The sequence below is a fragment of the Ylistrum balloti genome, unplaced genomic scaffold (assembly GCF_031769215.1).
Source record: "Ylistrum balloti isolate Yb309-2 unplaced genomic scaffold, AGI_CSIRO_Ybal_v1 Utg370196, whole genome shotgun sequence".
Taxonomy (NCBI): domain Eukaryota; kingdom Metazoa; phylum Mollusca; class Bivalvia; order Pectinida; family Pectinidae; genus Ylistrum; species Ylistrum balloti.
In genome coordinates this window covers 2,055,790-2,076,646 of record NW_026782173.1, presented here as the reverse complement: position 1 = coordinate 2,076,646, position 20,857 = coordinate 2,055,790, and the positions used below count along the sequence as shown (strand labels likewise).

Here is a 20,857-nt window from a genome sequence, read left to right as displayed (position 1 = left end):
CGATACATGTAAGACAGAAATGACATATGTAAGACAGAAACGATACATGTAAGACAGAAATGACATATGTAAGACAGAAACGATACATGTAAGACAGAAACGATACGTGTAAGACAGAAATGATATATGTAAGACAGAAACGATACATGTAAGACAGAATCGATACGTGTAAGACAGAAATGATATATGTAAGACAGAAACGATACATGTAAGACAGAAACGACATATGTAAGACAGAAATGATACATGTAAGACAGAAAACATACATGTAAGACAGAAACGATACATGTAAGACAGAAAGGATACATGTAAACGATACATGTAAGACAGAAATGACATATGTAAGACAGAAACGATTCGTGTAACAACGAAATCATACATGTAACACAGAAAAATAGTTACTTGTTTTAATTTTAACAGCATGCACCTTGGATACTTCATTAAAGCATAGATATTGTTGGACAACGATAACATGGCTCTTTTTTCTACTAGAAACACAATATGATAAACAAAGTGAATATAGCAAAATGTTTAGTGTCAGGAATGAAGTAAATTGGAAAAGATCGACATTCAGGAAGATAAGAACCCACCTGGGAAGTATTCCAGTTATGCATATTCAAAGTAACCGATATCAGTGTCAAGTACAATGATAGGTGAGAGTTCAGGTGTGTTCGTAAATTGTTGAGGAGTTCAGGGATAGAACATGGCTGTGATTTTATTCACCTTTCATTAAGTGGCTACGGTGCAAGTTTTTGTTATTTCTCCTCGTTTCATCAATCTTGATTTTAATTGACGACAGTGGACATGTCGGTGTTCTCTTTACCAACATGTCAATAGAATCATAATCCAAACTCAAATTCAAGAAAACTAGGGTAAAATATTAATAAACGAAAGATCTACAAGGAGATTACAGTGACCTACCCATGTCATAATGACAGTGAAAAAATGTCTACCAGATGGAAAAGTCAAGATTATGGTAGCTGCGAACAAAACAAGTGTTAACTTAAAGAATAAAAACACAACATTGCAACAGAAATTAAAGAAGATACTGTTATGAGTTATGCATGTACAGGTACTTAATACTTATAGTTTTCGCGGAGAGAGTATAAATCAAAAATAAATAAATGATGGTGATATATTGATAATTCATGAAGGTCAAACATCCCAAGAGTTAGAAAACCGACTGATGTGATTTCTCCCTGAAAATCAGTGTTTATCGTTCTTCAATTTGAGGTATGTATTGTTTTACAAAACATATTATATTATTGCTCAGAGGCGTTTTACCTTTGTTTTGGTTTACAAAGATTGATAAATATTTGTAATTTGCTGTTTTATATTGTTACTTAGTACATAGGTATATCGATCAGACATTATGCTGACGTTGATATTGAGCAGGTCATAATTACTTATCAGTGGGTTCAATTGACCTCTACTCGAAAATGACAACAAAGGGTATAATTGTTACTACAATCTAAGCCACGTGAATAGTCTACATGTTCCCTTAAATATGCATGATGTCCACAGCTTTCAAACTCACATAACACTTTCTACCGTGATGTTTATGTTATTTGGATTACGACCAAGTCGAAATGAGGACTGTTTGCGAAATTTGATGTACATGGCTTTTAAGTGTCTCTTAAAGTTACCATTCATAAATCCATAGACAATAGGGTTCAGCAGGGAATTGGAGTAACCAATTAGATGAACGATTGCCAAGGTCTCCCGAAATTCCCTGTTCATATCATGATACAGATGGCACACTTGTGCCGCAAAAAACGGAAGCCAGCAAACTCCGAATATGATTACCAAAGCTATGAGCATTTTAACAATACGTTTTTTCTGGGAATTGCTCCTCGCAAGGTACTGTGGCCTCGCACTTGTGTCACCTATTGGCTTCTGTATCCACAGACGGAAAGCTATCATACCATAAGCACACATCATGATAATCATGGGTATTACGTAATTCAAAAACAGAATTACATAGGTGTGCACTACGTCATAGATAGGTTTCTTGTACTTCTCGGCACACACGACCACATTCTTTATCTGCGGGATTTTCTTCAGTTGCATAAGAATTCTCAGTTCTGTCCTCTGTATCCACCAGCATGGCAGGGATATTAGAAGGGTGATTATCCATATGAAAACCAATAGAACGCCGGCCCGTGTAGCAGTTCGAACGTGACGAGACTTCAAAGGGTAACTTATCGCATAATAGCTGAAATGAAAGAGAGAAAAAAAATCTCACTACAAGAATCTATTTGATTCGATTGTATTCTAGTTTCTTTTCGTCATTTATTACTAGAGTTTGTGACACACTGATGGCGTCGATGGTGGCCGGCATTAGATGTAATTCATTTTCGATTTGTACCCCCTCCCTTTTAAAAAAAATAGCTCATTAGCATCACTGATGAGTCCTATATGGACAAAACAAGAATTCATTATCTGGCTAAATGGTTTCTTTTCAAAATGTGTGTTGTAGGGTGCTATTTACTTGTGCATCTTTCGCACGTTCTTGATATTATTAGAAACTTCACGTCAGCATGCACAGAGCTATTGGATTTACTGCGCCAATGTCAATAAAACGAATACACAAAATCACAGTTAATTTGATGATGGAAGTCTGTTTAAACAGCTATCGAATACAACACGATTTCATGCTCGCACAACTTGATATGCTTTATAATTTTTTTGTATGTGGCTTTCATTAGAAACCTATTTTGCTTCGGTTGTCCGATTTTGGAAAATGTCATATGAATTATATTGCCGAGGTTATGACCACATCCCTCCCGTACTCTCCCAATGATTTCATTTAAAAGATGTCATGAACTGACAGTTAAAAACGTCAACAGAATCTTAATTCAACCCCAAATTCTGGTGAAATTGGGGCAAACTATGAACAAAAGTAAGATTTCATGGATACTCCTGCAAAGCACAGGGTGAGGAAGATCAAGACATCCGGAAAGGTAAGCATCTTGATCTTTTATGATACCTACTATGTTAATCTTAGTCACCCGAAGTAAAAAAAAAATGAGAACAATTTAATCAATAGAGGAATCGTGAGACTTCAACGAACTTCAAACACGTCCAACTCCATAACGTGTAAGGAAATATATTTCCTAATGATATCATTATAACGACCATAACGATTCCAATATCTTACAACAGAAGGAAGCTGTCTGTTATATTTTAGAGTGTATTAGAGATATTTTACTTTTCTTTGATCACACGAAGATTACAGATTATTACCATAAAGTCATTGTTTTGAAAATTCTACCTCTGAATGGAGAGAATAAAGGTATGTACATATCCTTTGTATTAGAAACTATATAACCGTCATCTGTAAAATTGATATAGATTTAAGATCACTATTCAAACCAGATCAGCAAACCACCATCTTAGCCGGTCATTGAAAATTTAGAAAGTCAGTTTTAACAAATGAGTCTTTTTTAAAAAGAGGAATATGGAATGGTGTTTCCGAAGAAACGTTTTTCACATGAAGCTCACTTGGAATATTTAAAGATTTTTCGGACGTCTATCATTTTAACACACTGTGACTGAATGTCAAAAAAAAAAAAAAAAAAAAACTTTAAAAATTTTATTTAAACTTAAGTTTGAATGCTTTCAAAAAAATATCAAGTACATGTACAGCCTGAAGGTGCCCCTTTCCCATAACCTCATGTTTATAAATCCACCAGGTGTGTCTACTACCTGCAATATCGAGGATTGTACATGTACAGAAAAACCGCTAATGAATAGCATCTTTGTAATTATAAAACATGAGCTGTAGAAGTTATTAAACTATTCTTTGTGAAAATAATCCTAATTTGGTACTGATCCGATTTTAAGTCTCCCTGTTTCAATTCCATAAAAATACATTAAAAAACAGAACCACCTTGCCTCTACACATGAAACCATATAGCTGAACAATTCAACATTTCAACCCGAGGTGTGAATGATGTAGGGTGTATGATTACACACAAAAGTGCATGCGTTCAGATAAAACAGAAGTGAAAAGTACTCATATACATATGGCTTTATACTTTGTTGTGAGACTTGTATGTGGATATATCGATTAAGATTAAACGTGTATCAAGATTAGGACTTCAATAAAACATATATTACATGAATTTCTTACGTGTGTGTTTTCTTATCTCAAGGGAATATATTGGTGTTAAAATGCTGATTATTTTATCATAGGTTCTGTTAATACTACTAATACTAATAGCACTTTAGAAACGGGACCATACTTTGGTAAAATGAGTGTGTTGCCGACGTTATTGTTAGATATTCTATGTTGTAATTATGCTCATTTTAAATTCAAATGGAGCAATGCAATCTGAGGGTAATTTCACATTCCTGTCATGGTGAAACTAATGTTTCTTTAAGTGCAATTAAAGCTGTCATGCTTTAATGTATATATTATCATAGAAGAGAGTTATTCTAGTGACACCTGTCTAGGACATTAATGACAAAATGCTAAACTTTGTTTATGTCAGAACAACGCTGATGAAACTTCCATTAATTAATAAAAATAACTTTTGTTTACCTTGTTGTATAGCATAACCTTGACCTTTTCATGTACTGTCTAATGTATTCTAGGTGTAAATGTGTGTTGAAGAAAAAAGAAGGTAAAAGAATAGGATTATGATATACAACATGTTTCTATTGTCAGATATACCGGGTTATGATGAGTGGAATTCCATCATTGGCTTTGGATACGTTCCAGACATAATGTTTTATCCTAACCATAGAACAGAGAGCACCACTGTTTAATCCTGTAGAGAGCTAAATCAACATCATTAGGAATAACATATACAATACAGATATATCTTACCAGGTGGTACAACCTCATGCTATTGTAACTAAAGGTTTAAGTGTAAATAATTATGATATTGATATAAAGTATTACTTCTGGAATGTATTTAATTCCCGAAAGATAAGAATTATTTCTATAAGAATGTATTTCTGAATTTAATAAAGTGTTGATATTTGCATTGTTAAAACCCTCGTGAACTACATGTGTTTAAAATGACAGCTTACATAGGGAAATCAATTTACATCAACACAAGAGTACACAAGTATTAACATACCAAGAAATATTATACCGTAGCAACAGACATAAAAAGATAGCTCCATTATAAAAAACAACAGGACGAAATTTACATTAATACAACGACTCCTTGTAATAATCGAAAGGATAAGATTTCATATAATACGACATACATGTCTGATACGTAACACTACGTGATATATTAAACAAAGAAGAGTAGACACACAGCAGTTAGAACAGGTTTATAGACGATGTAATACTTACAGAAAGCATTACCACATAATTCACAACAAAGTGGCAACATTGTGTGACCGTGTATGCAGTTTATGTGGCGATGTGTATGGTTTTGTGGCTAGCTTATTATTTGTGTGGACAGTATGAAGTGTGTATGTCCGGACATACCGTCATTTTGACCGGGTATAAAGTTTGTTAGATCTTAACTGTTGCCGAGTTGTATACCTAAGACATTGCGGCGGTAAGGAACACCATGACTGATACAGTAGCAAAATAATTGTTTAATAACGGAACATCGGAACAAAACTGTTAAAATGGAATCTTCATGTGTATTCGGTTTCCGATGCAAGATGTCTGTTATTTATACATTAGATTATAGTGTCATCATTCATTTGATAAGACTTTAGTGTTTGGGGGAATCCACGATGATTTTCAGAGCCTCTTTTTATGGTGGTTTGATTTGATTTTATTTTTTTTATGCGAAACTTCATTTTCATATTTCCAAATATGTAGTTGAAGTTGATATGTTCAAAAGTGAATAGAAAAGAGGCAAATTACACCAAATTTGATACATAAATGATATCATAGTCATTACAAACCAGCCAACAGATGACATGCAGAAGCAACGACTACTGTAAAACAGTTATAGCGATGGAAAATTGATACGTTGATGTATTGATGTACACGAATTTACCAGCATAATGCCCCACACACATACACGCACACATATACACACACCCACACACACCCATCCACACACACACACACACACACACACACACACACACACACACACACACACATCCACACATCCACACACACACACACACACACACACATCCACACATCCACACACACATCAACACATCCACACCCACACACACCCATCCACACCCACACACACACACACCCTCACACACACACATCCATACATCCACACACACACACACACACACACACACATGAATATTGATATGATTCGTTCGGGAATATGACTTTTAGCAATGCATTTCATAACAAGTAAAAGGTGCTTGCGTTCTCGTAAATACATTACAAAGATTGACCCAGCAACCCTCAAAATTCTATACCGGCCACGCCGGTGGCCCATCATGTAATTTGATGCAAATTGGAGTGTTTACGTGCGAAAGTACAGCTACATTGAAATTTGATTTTATCTAGATAAGTACGATATCATGCTGTAGTTGTGTCTTTAAAAAGATAATGACAAAGTGACGTGGTGGACATCGCTACCAGGAAATCTTTAGTCAACATAGAGATTCCAGAACCGCCATTTCACTAATTACATCGCAGGTTAATCTAGCACATTAAAAGGCATTGTATACATGGGAAAAGCCAATGCACATTCCTTCTTTTGAAAAATGGAATTTTGAAAAATATACATTTTTTAGAAAGCTTAAACACATTACGATAATGCATTTGTCAATTTACGTTATGAAGAAAGAGACAAATTTTGTAACTTGTCCCTGTCAATTTATACCAAATCTGTCTTCTACACTTACCGTTCTATCGCCACAGCGGTCAGAGTAAAGATACTAGCTTGAACATTGACTGTCTGGAGGTAGGCGGACAATTTGCACATGACCTCGCCTAGTGTCCAGTCGTCATGGATGTAGTATCCTAGCTGTATAGGCATATTCCAGCCGGCTATCAGTGTGTCACTGATAGTTAACGACACCAGAAACACATTTGTGATCGTCCTCATTGACTTGTTGGCAAGGATGACGATAATAACCAGAAGATTACCGATGATAGCCCCGGTCATAATGACACTATAGATGATGATGAGGAAAGTCTTGAGTTCATCCGGCAACGATTCCGGTACAAGAAAGAGTGGGTTTCCCCCAGAACTGGAATTAAACTGGTTTTCATACCAATCCCGGAACGAGCCATTCATATCCGACAAGCTGCCTTGCATTGTAAAATTGTCCATAGTTAAGTATAACAGTAAGAAGAATATTGAATTCAGTTTCAAAGCAGCATTGAAACAGGATGTTCTTCAGATGAAATGATGTGTGCTGGATCGCATCTATACAGGTGTTGTGATATAGTTTACAGCAAGACTTACCAGATGTCAAACATAAATCGATGTGTTTATATATGAAATATTCGACCTCTTTGGTTAATGTAGCCGGCGTTAAATATCCAAAAACCATAAAAGAGACTCACTACGCGTGTTTAAAAGAAAAGAAAACGTACCGGACCAAGCAGATAAAAAGTTATGCTCCATGCGATTTCAATCTCATCACATGTATTGTTTATAGTTGCCTTCCGGTTTAAACAGAACAAGCCTAGGTGATGGTGTGGAGACTAAACACCCGCTCTGTAAGGCGCACTGTTACAAGTGCTGGTCACAAGGTGCGTATCTAAGAGGAATATACCAGTTAACGGCACCTGTTGCTGCCGAATAATATTGGAAGATCTAGCTTTCATTGTTTATGGAATCTATTAAGACAAATTATAATCCCAGATTAAATATTATCAGTATACACGTATTCGAGTAGAAAAGTTAATGAAATCATCCTTATCTGTTCTGCTGATGGATTCTTACGATGATAGACGATATATTCGTGTGTGTTAATTTCTTAAATGACATTAAACCGCACGTGTTTTATCACGCAGTCCATGATCCCTCTCAATATTATATGAGCCGTCATTTCCCATATCCGACACCATATCAAAGTCTAGGTCATAAAAACGGACAACAACGGATGTGGGTTACAGATACAATCATATTTAATGGGCAATTCATATACTATTTTGAATAAAAGCATATAATGAACATTCTTGAAAATAAAAAGATTTGCTTAACATGTTTTAACATCTATTAAGATTTTCATTGCATGATTCATTATTGAAACAGAACGCCATTTCATGTTTTATAAAATGCATGTTGCTACTATAATTTCTTAAGGAATGATAAATGATTCTGTGTTCAACAGTCGCTGGATGCAGCATTGGATATTTCCAATGAATGTTCCATCGCCTAGTATCTATGACTCTCTGTTCCTCCGTGACCATAACCTGCATATAATTAAATTCAAAAAGGCATATGTAAATTATCATAAAGGTCTTAATTGAAAGATATCTAAAATGAAAATTATCGATGCAGACTTTAAATTTGAAATATTTGCTATTATCTGATTGTTGAGCATTTATATCATAACAAAAAATCGATTTCGTCTTATTTGTACGAACTTCTGAAAGGTCTGTTTGAAAGTAGTTTCAGATCAGACAATTATACTTAATATAAGTATGTACAGCATAAGTACGTACCTCCAGGTCCAAATTGACTGGCGTAGCAAGGTTTATGACAATATGGCTTCCCTTCATGCTGAATAAGAAAATATCGGATTTAGTAAACAATCATAACATAACAAATGTTAATATGACTGGTTTCAACAATTTATCACATAATTATTTAATTAGAGCTGTGTGCTCTGAAATAATTCTAAGCTATTATAACCATAGATTTTCAATGTATGATGATTTCCACTGCTAACAAATTCACTAGCAACATGCCATGTTATACAATATGAATCACGTATTATACATCTGTTATATTCTTGATGTTATCATACTTATTGACCACCATCGGCATGACACCAGGACTAAGTTTAAGATGTGGACTTCTTACCTCTGCGTGACTCCCTGCCGATAGTGTCTTTCTGCATTTTTCACATTTCAGACACGGCCTATGCCAATCTTTCCCAAGTGACGTCACCTTCTCGGCTTAAAAAGAGAATGCATACATAACAGATTATAAAAGTTTTTTTTTTAAGATCAGTAAATTAAAACTATGGCATGGACTTCAAATGGGTAATTGTATGTAATGCACTGCATGACAACGAACCATACAATATCTCCATTAGTGTTAGTGACATCCCACGTCTCACCTCCAACCCTTCGAATAAACGTTACATATATGTTGTCTAGCGGTGTTTATTTATTTATGTTTGCAACAAGTATATGTTTTCTAGCACGTCCGTTAAAATTGTTTCGTTTTGTTTTCATATAATGACTATATAAATATCAAAACCGACATAGATAACTTTCCGCCTAGCTGTATGATAAGCGTGCTGATTTAAATTCCAATATTGTGAGTATAATATTTCTGGATAGCAATAATCCTGCATCCTTAAATTTTAACGACTTTCGTGAAAGAAATCCATTGACAGACAAACTTGTAACATAGTGTTTCAAAGGATACAGGTTTATGAACATTGTATTACAGTCGTCATAGTGTTCTCATTTAGAAATATACTGTTTTTGTGCGTTATTAAGCTGGAGGTATTTTATGTTCGTTCGTTTGCCTGTTGTTCCGTTGTCGTATACCTTGTTCGCATTTGAGAATTGACATTACTTATTTGGATTAACCCAGATTTACAGCGAATGTTGTCTATGAAGCGGAAGACTTCACATCATCCTGGTCCTATTCTCCTTGTACTTGCTCAGGAGTCTCCGTGTTAATCTTTCTTTTGTTCATAACTTTACCCTAGTTTAGCTGAATTGGAGTTTGAATTATGATTATGTTTACATTCTCCTTCTTGTTTCTTATCGTATCTTAGAGGGGAGATATCGAAACATTAAAAAAAGAATAACGGGACATTAATTTATACACTAATACATTTTAAAGGTTTTATCTACCGAATGCTGAGAATAGAATATAACCTGATTAAATTATGCAATTGTTTTCAAAGTCCAATGAACACTGCTTCCTTCACATCATCTAAGGTAATATCCCTGAACCTGAACGAGAAGCAAAAGTGCAGTTGATGTTGTAATAGTATATTTATCTCTTACAACATTCTTCTGTGATAAAGTGATAAAGCAAAACGTAGTTATTCAGGTCCTAAATGACGAATATGTAGTGTTTTTATATAGTAACAAAACTCATTTATAAAAAAGATACCAAAGTACGTATATCTGTCGGTAATATCATATAGTCAAGGCAGATATTAAGAGATATACCAAGGTTCACCGCACACCTAGGCCTGTTCCACGGCTGTGTTGTCGTGTTGTTGCACTAACTGGTGATGACTGTGATACAAACGCTCAGAGGAACACTTTACTCCGTTTTATTGTGCAATTGTTCCACCATGCAAGCTGTAAGTAACCTTTCCCACTTATTTACACCAGTTGGAATAATGTAGCTTATTGTAAGAAATATGATGACAACAACTGTTAATATTTTAGGAGACTGAATTTTACGCAACTGTCTTTAGAATTGGTAAAAATTGAAAGATAAGCATTTCTTAGAGATGAGACATCGGTTTGATTAAGCGTCTAAACAAACCAACACCCACACCTTCTGATAAGACTGTACTTAGATATGATTTATAAGCCTGTATGTTTACACAGACCAGGGTTACTTCTTTATATGTCTCTTCAACACCGGCTAGACTTGAAGGATCTTAATACTACAGCCCGGTAAAGTCCTAATCTACTTCACATCGGCCGCGTTCCGGGTTAGGGGACATTTAAAATGAAAAATATAAATCCTATTTCTCTGTACGTGGAAGTGGTGTAGCGTGTAATGGTATTGATACCGCACCTGACATTCACATTAAGACACCTCTATAGTCAGAACTTAATCCCATGCTGTTGCTTAAGAGTTTACTCATTGAAGAACATATATATATATATATATATGTAAGGACAGCATTAAAATGAACTCTACATCAAATAAAACACAATTAATATGATAATTATTCAGGATGACTATAAAGTAGGAGCGAATCACGTTAAATGTTGTACATTTCTATATTACCTATCAAATGATCGTCTATACGTTAAAAGATATTGTATATATCGGTAAAGGATCAGAATATGTTAATAACATACTGAGCCCAACTCTTAGTATCTGCTGTCACAGAGGCATGGAAATAGAATCCAAATATACAGGGTAGTCACATGATGAATAAATATTCCAAATAACGTCCATTGAAATACAGATGTAGTTTGAAATATATAAAACAGACAGATGAAACATTCCTTCAGTAATGCTTAATTTTTCAACACCTGTATGTATTTTCTAAGAAAAATAAGTATGTCTTATTATTTGTGTTCCTGTTATCAGTCTAAATATGACGTATACATAATCCACCTGTAACTGTTTATATGGTGTCTAAGGGATACCTAGTTTCCATGGAGATACAGTATAAACAATAACAATGACAACCAACAGCTTTTCCTGACAACTCTAACAAAAGTAATTTCATTTGCCAGAGCGTAACAGAGTGAAGTTATGTGAACTTCGGTTATCGTTGTAGGAATATACAAGCATTAATTATAGCTACAAAGGTAATTAATCAATTGATGATAGAATGGAGGAAACGATCAGATACAATTATCTTTATAACCAAATGCAATTATGCACATAATTGTCTCTGAAGTTATTAGTTAAACCAGTCATTCAGCTTTTTTTTAGTTTGATTTTACACCGAGCAACCAGACTATGCTAATCGCGCTATATATTTCAGAGAAAACGCCCAAGGCATGCTGCATTGTTGTGTATATTCGTCAGGACCAAAACACATATGGTTTTGTTTGTATCAACACTCTAAATAATATTCAATGGAACAACCTCTGACTCAGAGATATTGACCTTCAGTGTATATCACAACAGACAGCCTTAATCAAAGTGTTTACATGTACGTTTTTAAGTGTCACTGCTGTTTACATACAAATGTTACCTTGTCATTCCATTGATACAGTTCTGTGCGTTTTCAGAATCTCATTTGGTAGGTGGACCAACCATCTGGGGTGCTTCTTTACATAACATTTACTCGCTCGTCTGACACAACGTATATTTCTGGATTAGGTGTTCATTGTGCACTGACTCTTCTCAACATTGGAGTTCTACAATCGCTACCAGCACAATGTGGAGCTACAGGTTTTTTTTCTAGTCATCTTTTGATTAAGGAGACCTGACACATTTAACACAGAACGTTCGATTCCATTCACACATCCCATCCCACGGAATAACTTTAAGATCACGTAGTGATGTCCCATGTCTGTTACTGAATTCGACGTCGAGCATAATTCACACTTTCACCATCTAATGGCATGGCCTATGTTGGGGCTTAACGTCAGCAGTTAGAGATGTTAAATTTGCAGTCAAGAAACAATAATTTATTTTAGAGTAGATCTGCTGATCGTCTTCAACGTCATCAATTACTGACACGATTAAATCACTTATCAAAAAGTATCAACAACAGACATAACTCAACAACTACAGACATAACTCAACAACTGCAGACATAACTCAACAACTACAGACACAACTCAACAACTACAGACATAACTCAACAACTACAGACATAACTCAACAACTACAGATATAACTCAACAACTACAGACATAACTCAACAACTACAGATACAACTCAACAACTACAGACATAACTCAACAACTACAGACATAATTCAACAACTACAGATACAACTCAACAACTACAGATATAACTCAACAACTACAGACATAACTCAACAACTACAGACATAACTCAACAACTACAGATACAACTCAACAACTACAGACATAACTCAACAACTACAGATATAACTCAACAACTGCAGATACAACTCAACAACTACAGATATAACTCAACAACTACAGACATAACTCAACAACTACAGATACAACTCAACAACTACAGACATAACTCAACAACTACAGATACAACTCAACAACTACAGACATAACTCAACAACTACAGATACAACTCAACAACTACAGATATAACTCAACAACTACAGATATAACAACTACAGACATAACTCAACAACTACAGACATAACTCAACAACTACAGATACAACTCAACAACTACAGACATAACTCAACAACTACAGATATAACTCAACAACTGCAGATACAACTCAACAACTACAGATATAACTCAACAACTACAGACATAACTCAACAACTACAGATACAACTCAACAACTACAGACATAACTCAACAACTACAGACATAACTCAACAACTACAGATACAACTCAACAACTACAGACATAACTCAACAACTACAGATACAACTCAACAACTACAGATATAACTCAACAACTACAGATATAACAACTACAGATATAACTCAACAACTACAGACATAACTCAACAACTACAGACATAACTCAACAACTACAGACATAACAACTACAGATATAACTCAACAACTACAGACATAACTCAACAACTACAGATACAACTCAACAACTACAGACATAACTCAACAACTACAGATACAACTCAACAACTACAGATATAACTCAACAACTACAGACATAACTCAACAACTACAGACATAACTCAACAACTACAGACATAACTCAACAACTACAGACATAACTCAACAACTACAGACATAACTCAACAACTACAGATACAACTCAACAACTACATACATAACTCAACAACTACAGACATAACAACTACAGATATAACTCAACAACTACAGACATAACTCAACAACTACAGATACAACTCAACAACTACAGACATAACTCAACAACTACAGACATAACTCAACAACTACAGATACAACTCAACAACTACAGACATAACTCAACAACTACAGATACAACTCAACAACTACAGATATAACTCAACAACTACAGACATAACTCAACAACTACAGACATAACTCAACAACTACAGATACAACTCAACAACTACAGACATAACTCAACAACTACAGATATAACTCAACAACTGCAGATACAACTCAACAACTACAGATATAACTCAACAACTACAGACATAACTCAACAACTACAGATACAACTCAACAACTACAGACATAACTCAACAACTACAGATACAACTCAACAACTACAGACATAACTCAACAACTACAGATACAACTCAACAACTACAGATATAACTCAACAACTACAGACATAACTCAACAACTACAGACATAACTCAACAACTACAGACATAACTCAACAACTACAGACATAACTCAACAACTACAGACATAACTCAACAACTACAGATACAACTCAACAACTACATACATAACTCAACAACTACAGACATAACAACTACAGATATAACTCAACAACTACAGACATAACTCAACAACTACAGATACAACTCAACAACTACAGACATAACTCAACAACTACAGACATAACTCAACAACTACAGATACAACTCAACAACTACAGACACAACTCAACAACTACAGATACAACTCAACAACTACAGATATAACTCAACAACTACAGACATAACTCAACAACTACAGACATAACTCAACAACTACAGATACAACTCAACAACTACAGATATAACTCAACAACTACAGACATAACTCAACAACTACAGATATAACTCAACAACTACAGACATAACAACTACAGACATAACAACTACAGATACAACTCAACAACTACAAATATAACTCAACAACTACAGACATAACAACTACATACATAACTCAACAACTACAGACATAACTCAACAACTACAGATACAACTCAACAACTACAGACATAACTCAACAACTACAGATACAACTCAACAACTACATACATAACTCAACAACTACAGACATAACAACTACAGATATAACTCAACAACTACAGACATAACTCAACAACTACAGATACAACTCAACAACTACAGACATAACTCAACAACTACAGACATAACTCAACAACTACAGATACAACTCAACAACTACAGACACAACTCAACAACTACAGATACAACTCAACAACTACAGATATAACTCAACAACTACAGACATAACTCAACAACTACAGACATAACTCAACAACTACAGATACAACTCAACAACTACAGATATAACTCAACAACTACAGACATAACTCAACAACTACAGATATAACTCAACAACTACAGACATAACAACTACAGACATAACAACTACAGATACAACTCAACAACTACAAATATAACTCAACAACTACAGACATAACAACTACATACATAACTCAACAACTACAGACATAACTCAACAACTACAGATATAACTCACTATACGTAGTATTATGCAGTTTTCTTGTTCGCCATCTCCTACTTCATCTGAATCCTAGACAAAAACAGCTTTTGGTTTTCTTTCGTCTATCGAAGTCTTGAAATGCTCATTAACACTACAAATGAGTACATGTATTCCCACAATGTATACTGAAATCACGCATTGCACACTTAAGTCACACTTGTCTGAGGTCGGATGTCTTCGAGACACCAGAACATGGAAGTGATCGTGTGGACAATATCCATTTAAACAATCTGTCAAAACATACCGATTACTTATTCAAAATTTCTGACATCATTGATCCATTAGAGCACTAATAACAACGTTATGATACGTCAGTGAGCCGTGACACGCAAGATGTCAGTTAATGATAAGTTCCAACCAGAGCATGACTTTATGGTATCTTGTATATACCAAGCGTTAGCAAATAGTGGTATAAATGAAGGATGACGGATAAGACTAAACCACGGAATATTTCAAGTCCATTACTAAACTAAATAAGTTTTGATTCCAATATTGATATAACATTTACCAGGTTTTCTGCTGTATATTAAGGAAAATTGCACGTATAGATATATGTATGAACTTATCTTTTCAAATGATATACAGTGGACTGCTCATTTTTTTCGAAAAAAGTTTCGTATGCATTTTTTTATTTCCTAGACTGGAACTGTCCATTTGTCTTGAGAATATTTACATACACTGGCTATTTGCCAATATCCGTCTTTAGTGTTATTTGCTGATAAAATATTTACATAATAAATCAGACGACATAATCTTAGCCATGTAGTGAAAAGTTCAACGCCCATACATTCACTAGATATCGATTTGGCCGTGAGTTACAGCCATACATATATCTGTAATATAACGTCATATCTAGTGTTGAACGGACTTCATGTCCACAGTAATGGACGCGTACTTACCGAAGTAAACCTCCTTAGTACAGTTTGGACATTTAGGCATGGTGGCTGGAAATCGGTAATCAATTACCGGATACAAATTCGGATGGTGTGAGCTGTTACTACTGTTATCAACTCGTACCTGTTTGACGACCACACAACATACGTATGTGACAATATCAATTTTTGCACACGGCACTCAAAATTTCCCATCCTTTAAATAAAGGCGTTTCCCCACTATATTCTATCGTATAACAATTGCAAGACCTACTCGTGATGTAATTAGGTATGTATTTATAGGGAGCGAGCTGGACAAGAACCGTTTCACTCCAAATTAGATTAAATAAATAAAATGAGAGTATCCAGAGGGTGATTGAAGCGATCCGGAACCGACATTCCTTTGTTATCACATGACAACAGTGATTGAACTACGTTGTTGTCATTAGATAAGTACATTTTCCGTATACATGTATATATATATACCTGTACTGAGTCTCGATATCATCCTGTCCTATACCGCCGACGCACTTAACCCCTGATTCATCCAACGGGAAATAATGTACTTGACATATTACGTTACAAAGCCGTCCTTTTATTGTTATCTCACACTTGTTTTATGTTTTAATACACAAAACATTTCGTTAGAAATACATTAAAGAAGAATTTTACACAGATGACCTTGAGCCTACTATCTTTGACATTTTGAAGGAAAAGGCGTCTTTCTCCATATAACAGTAAAAAAATTCTGCTTATCATGTCATATTCACAAAAAATTACCAATGCAAGCGTACTGGTTTACCTTTTAATAAATTGATGTTTGTATGCCCAAACTTCATATACATGTATCATGAGTACTGTTCAAATGAATAAAGAACGTAAGCATTGATAGGTGAAACTGACCATTTCTTTGAATCAATGAGCTTGGGTATACAGACACTGCGTATTTCCTGATTACATATAATGTTGGAGATATCGTCTTCTTATTGGTACGGCTAAAACACGCATTTATATTTGTATACAAAACAAACATATATGACACCTGATCATACTTATTTGATTTATTCGGGTAATTTAATTCCGGTTGTAACAATAAATAGTTTTAACAAAGCTAAATACAGGTTAATGTATCGAGGTGAGGCCACTGTCTGTTGAGTGTACTTCATCTGTTAGCTACTACCACAGTTTTACACTACAATACTGTTGACAAACTGTATATGTTGGGACACTGTTTACAACCGCTATATTTTATGTACACTTTGAGCCTACTTCTAGGTCACCAGTACTTGTTACAGTCACACATTCCAATGACACAGATACTTTAGACTAAGATCAAAATTAAACTACATAAATTTGATATAAAAACATCCGAAGTGGGGATATTGCTTTCATTGAAAGGCGATAATGTATCCTCCAGTACTGATTTCCAGATAACGTATATCACAGAAACTTACCGCTGTCAGGTAAATACATTTCTAATATACATATGTATAAATTTTATCAGGAAGTTAAGATGCGTGCATTAGTAACCACAAAAACCAACTTTATGACTTGTATCATGTATACATTACTATTGTAACATTGATAATGTAACATTGTACAGAGTGTACATGTTATCTATTGATACATTGGATATACACGTTAACAACAAGTGTGATACCACTTAATACCGATTGAAGATTAAAGTCAACCTTATGAAGAAAATGTAATTTCGCCGTGATATAAATGGTAGTAGAAATCACACTATAATAGTAGTGATAAGCAGAGTTAGTCCTACTTCCGATGTAAGCTTTTCAACAAGGTAGTCTTCATTGGACATACTCGTTCCATTTCCAATTAACTCTGTTGAACACTTTTTAAGTCACAAGCCTGACAGACTATACTACTTATATCGATAGATAATGTTTAAAATTCAAACACAGGGCTGATGATAGGGTGATATCTGAAACTTTGTATCTAAAACTTGCTTTTTCTGATCATCTCAGTGCGCGTGTTGGTTGACCCCGCAGTGGTTTGAACCCTGATCTTTGTCACTCTGTTCTTACAAAAGAGTTGCAGCACCTCTCGCTGGAAATTCTTGTTTAGGAAAGTATATATAATAGGATTCACACAACAGTTGCTGTAACCTATGAGTTTAAGAACCGCCATCTTGATTCTAAATGTGGCATCTTTAGTTTCTGCGAATTCAGCATAAAGAGAAAAGGTGAAAAAGGGTAACCATAAAATGGTAAATGCTAGAAAAACTACAATCATTACTTTTATTATTTTTTCTTTCGGTAAAACGACTCTCTGATGATGCAATGGGTTTTCCAGAATATCTCCAATAGGTGGGTGTATCCAGAGACGATGTGCTATTCTACCATACGTGTAGGCCATTATAGCGACCGGAAGTATGTATAGAAACCCGTAAGTGAAGGCCGTGTACAGCTTACTTCCGTAGTCGTTGGGGTAGAATTCCACACATAAGTAACCAAAACCGTCCAGGATCAGAAAGGATTTAAACTTGCGTACTTTTACCCTTGTATCAAGACACTGGAACACCAAATGTGGAGAAAGTGCACAAAGGGAGATAACCCACACAACAGCCAAATAAATATAAGCTGCCTTCTTCGTGTGCAGTTTTCCTGCAATCTTGTGGCTACATATTACAATGTACCTGAAACAAGATGATACTTTGAATTAGAACATAGTGTTGTGTGTATTGTGAAAACTAAACATAACCACAGACTACAGAAAAATCGTATAATGTATATAAAAATGTCATTTTACTTACATTATACTGTTTAGAAGCAGATTTATTTTCCAACAATGCTCACCGTTTATTCATCCAAAGATTATAACTTTAAATATGGCTGCACTGATTACGAACATTCAAATTAATATGATTAGTCTTAGCAGTATGTGTACTCATTCAACACGCAATCAACACAGTTACGTAATTTATCTTGAGTTTTAAATTATATCCACGAGTGCATTTCTTTGATTGCTTTCAATATTGGAATCGAATTATTAAGTCATGATTAAAAAAAAATGACCAATCAAGGGCGTCTAAAGAGTAGCTACCCCATAAAGCAGCTTTAAGATAAAACTGAACTCAGTAGAATACAAATTATGGAAATGAAGAAACATTTGTCTCGAAAAAGAAAGTTGTATACAGTTTATGTGAGGTTTTTATGCAGCTTGATGAAACTTATGGGAACGTTTTACGGTTTTTATAGTGATATCACTGAAAAATATTATGTTTCTTTGAGCGATATAAAGCTTGACGTGTTTGATGCTGGTTAGTTTGCCTGTTGTTTTCGTTTTTTATACCTTATCCTCGTTTGAGAACGTGACATTACTTATTCGGATTGATCAAAGTTTACATGACAGGTGTCGTCGATGAAGCATAAGACGCTTACTCTTTTGGAACACCTGGTCTTATTATCTTATCCGTGTAATTTTTCAGGAGTCTCCCGGTAAATAATGATAACCCTTTATATCAAATGGTAAAAAAACATCCTCCTTGATGGCAAATAGTTACAGAATATAACGTTCTACTCTTATGTAAGTGTATTGTTGGTGTCTAGTAAAAAGGCTACCGACAATAGTAATACTTAAACAATCTACCTTTTGTCTTTTTCGTTTTCTTGCTATATTTTTTTATTTTTTCTAATTTTGTTTTTCTATTTTTGTTAATTTTGTTGTTGTTTTTTTTATAGATATATAGATATTTCTTGATAATGCAGCACAATTATAACTCTGATTTGTGGACATTTTTCTCTCCTTCATATTTCTCTGTTAGTTAAAATTTTTAAAAGAAGGAATATTTTCATGAATGTTTTAACATGCGATTAGGTTTGATAAGTTTAACGCCTATCAGTGTACTAGTTTAAGTCTTTTAAACGTTTAGAAATTACCTGTCAATGGCGATGACGAGAAGTGTGAGAATACTAGACACTATTGTAATCCCTTGGATGTATGTGGTGAACTTGCACAGGAACTCTCCAGTCTTGCCACCCGTTAACCACTCGTTCATGACGATGAAGTGGAGATGAAAGGGCATGTTAAGGCTGGCTATCATCAGATCACTGACCGCTAAAGACAGGATAAACACGTCAGTCACTGAACGGGTCTTTTTAAGGCAGCCGATTATGATAATAACCGGCACATTCCCCAGCAAAGCTAGTAATATAATAAGCAGGTACAGGACGAGGAATGTGATGATGACAGGTTTTGGTAACGGTTCCGGTAACAGGCTGTCTTCCGGTATTACAAACGAAGAGAAGTTAAAAAATGGAAAAGTTGTATTTCCGCCGTGTGTGCTGTTCATGGAAAGTGCTGATAGAGTCATGCTTCGTGATGTTCCAGGCTTCGCTTGACCGTATAGGGTAATATAGATCCTTTCCAAAGTGACGTAAAAGCCTTCTTTACAAATAAATATGAAACTGTTTTTTCCCAAAGCTAAAGTCCCCTATATAGGACTGGCAGTCCACACACCTAGACACATCAGTGACGATTTGATACAGAAACCGCCGTTATTCCACTGTACATTACAGACTTAATTAGTTATCTGTTTTGAACAACACGTCTAAATCAGATTAATGTTCCAGAAATAGGTGATTTATTACTACTAATACCTTGTGTGGTTATGGCGATAGTGTAACGT

The 20,857-nt window shown here is 34.9% G+C and overlaps 3 protein-coding genes across 3 annotated transcripts; all 3 read right to left on the bottom strand.

Moving 5' to 3' along the window:
* Window positions 1–1,533: 1,533 nt before the first annotated feature.
* LOC132551399 (QRFP-like peptide receptor) lies at window positions 1,534–7,235 on the bottom strand. The gene is made up of 2 exons (XM_060215539.1): window positions 6,805–7,235; window positions 1,534–2,215 (listed from the first exon to the last, which is right to left on the bottom strand). The coding sequence occupies exons 1-2, from the start codon at window positions 7,233–7,235 to the stop codon at window positions 1,534–1,536; spliced, it is 1,113 nt and encodes a 370-aa protein (XP_060071522.1).
* Window positions 7,236–8,021: 786 nt separating this feature from the next.
* LOC132551356 (cysteine-rich protein 1-like) lies at window positions 8,022–16,373 on the bottom strand. Its single transcript, XM_060215496.1, has 4 exons — window positions 16,237–16,373; window positions 8,940–9,034; window positions 8,579–8,636; window positions 8,022–8,326 (listed from the first exon to the last, which is right to left on the bottom strand). Exons 1-4 carry the CDS (start codon window positions 16,274–16,276, stop codon window positions 8,289–8,291), a joined length of 231 nt encoding a protein of 76 aa, XP_060071479.1. The 5' UTR covers window positions 16,277–16,373; the 3' UTR covers window positions 8,022–8,288.
* Window positions 16,374–18,165: 1,792 nt separating this feature from the next.
* On the bottom strand, window positions 18,166–20,443 carry LOC132551398 (QRFP-like peptide receptor). Its single transcript, XM_060215538.1, has 2 exons — window positions 20,109–20,443; window positions 18,166–18,865 (listed from the first exon to the last, which is right to left on the bottom strand). Exons 1-2 carry the CDS (start codon window positions 20,270–20,272, stop codon window positions 18,166–18,168), a joined length of 864 nt encoding a protein of 287 aa, XP_060071521.1. The 5' UTR covers window positions 20,273–20,443.
* Between the last annotated feature and the right edge of the window lie 414 nt (window positions 20,444–20,857).

What these genes read in the sequence shown, in the direction of transcription:
- LOC132551398 (XM_060215538.1), bottom strand. Translation starts at nt 20,272, where the DNA reads ATGATAGCCAGCCTTAACATGCCCTTTCATCTCCACTTCATCGTCATG. An exon ending in CTCGTCATCGCCATTGACAG is followed by an intron (nt 18,866 to 20,108) that starts GTAATTTCTAAA and finishes ATCTTGTTTCAG; the next exon opens with GTACATTGTAATATGTAGCC.
- LOC132551356 (XM_060215496.1), bottom strand. Translation starts at nt 16,276, where the DNA reads ATGCCTAAATGTCCAAACTGTACTAAGGAGGTTTACTTCG. An exon ending in TACTAAGGAGGTTTACTTCG is followed by an intron (nt 9,035 to 16,236) that starts GTAAGTACGCGT and finishes TCTCTTTTTAAG; the next exon opens with CCGAGAAGGTGACGTCACTT. An exon ending in CAGTCAATTTGGACCTGGAG is followed by an intron (nt 8,327 to 8,578) that starts GTACGTACTTAT and finishes AATTATATGCAG; the next exon opens with GTTATGGTCACGGAGGAACA.
- LOC132551399 (XM_060215539.1), bottom strand. Translation starts at nt 7,235, where the DNA reads ATGGACAATTTTACAATGCAAGGCAGCTTGTCGGATATGAATGGCTCG. An exon ending in ACCGCTGTGGCGATAGAACG is followed by an intron (nt 2,216 to 6,804) that starts GTAAGTGTAGAA and finishes CTTTCATTTCAG; the next exon opens with CTATTATGCGATAAGTTACC.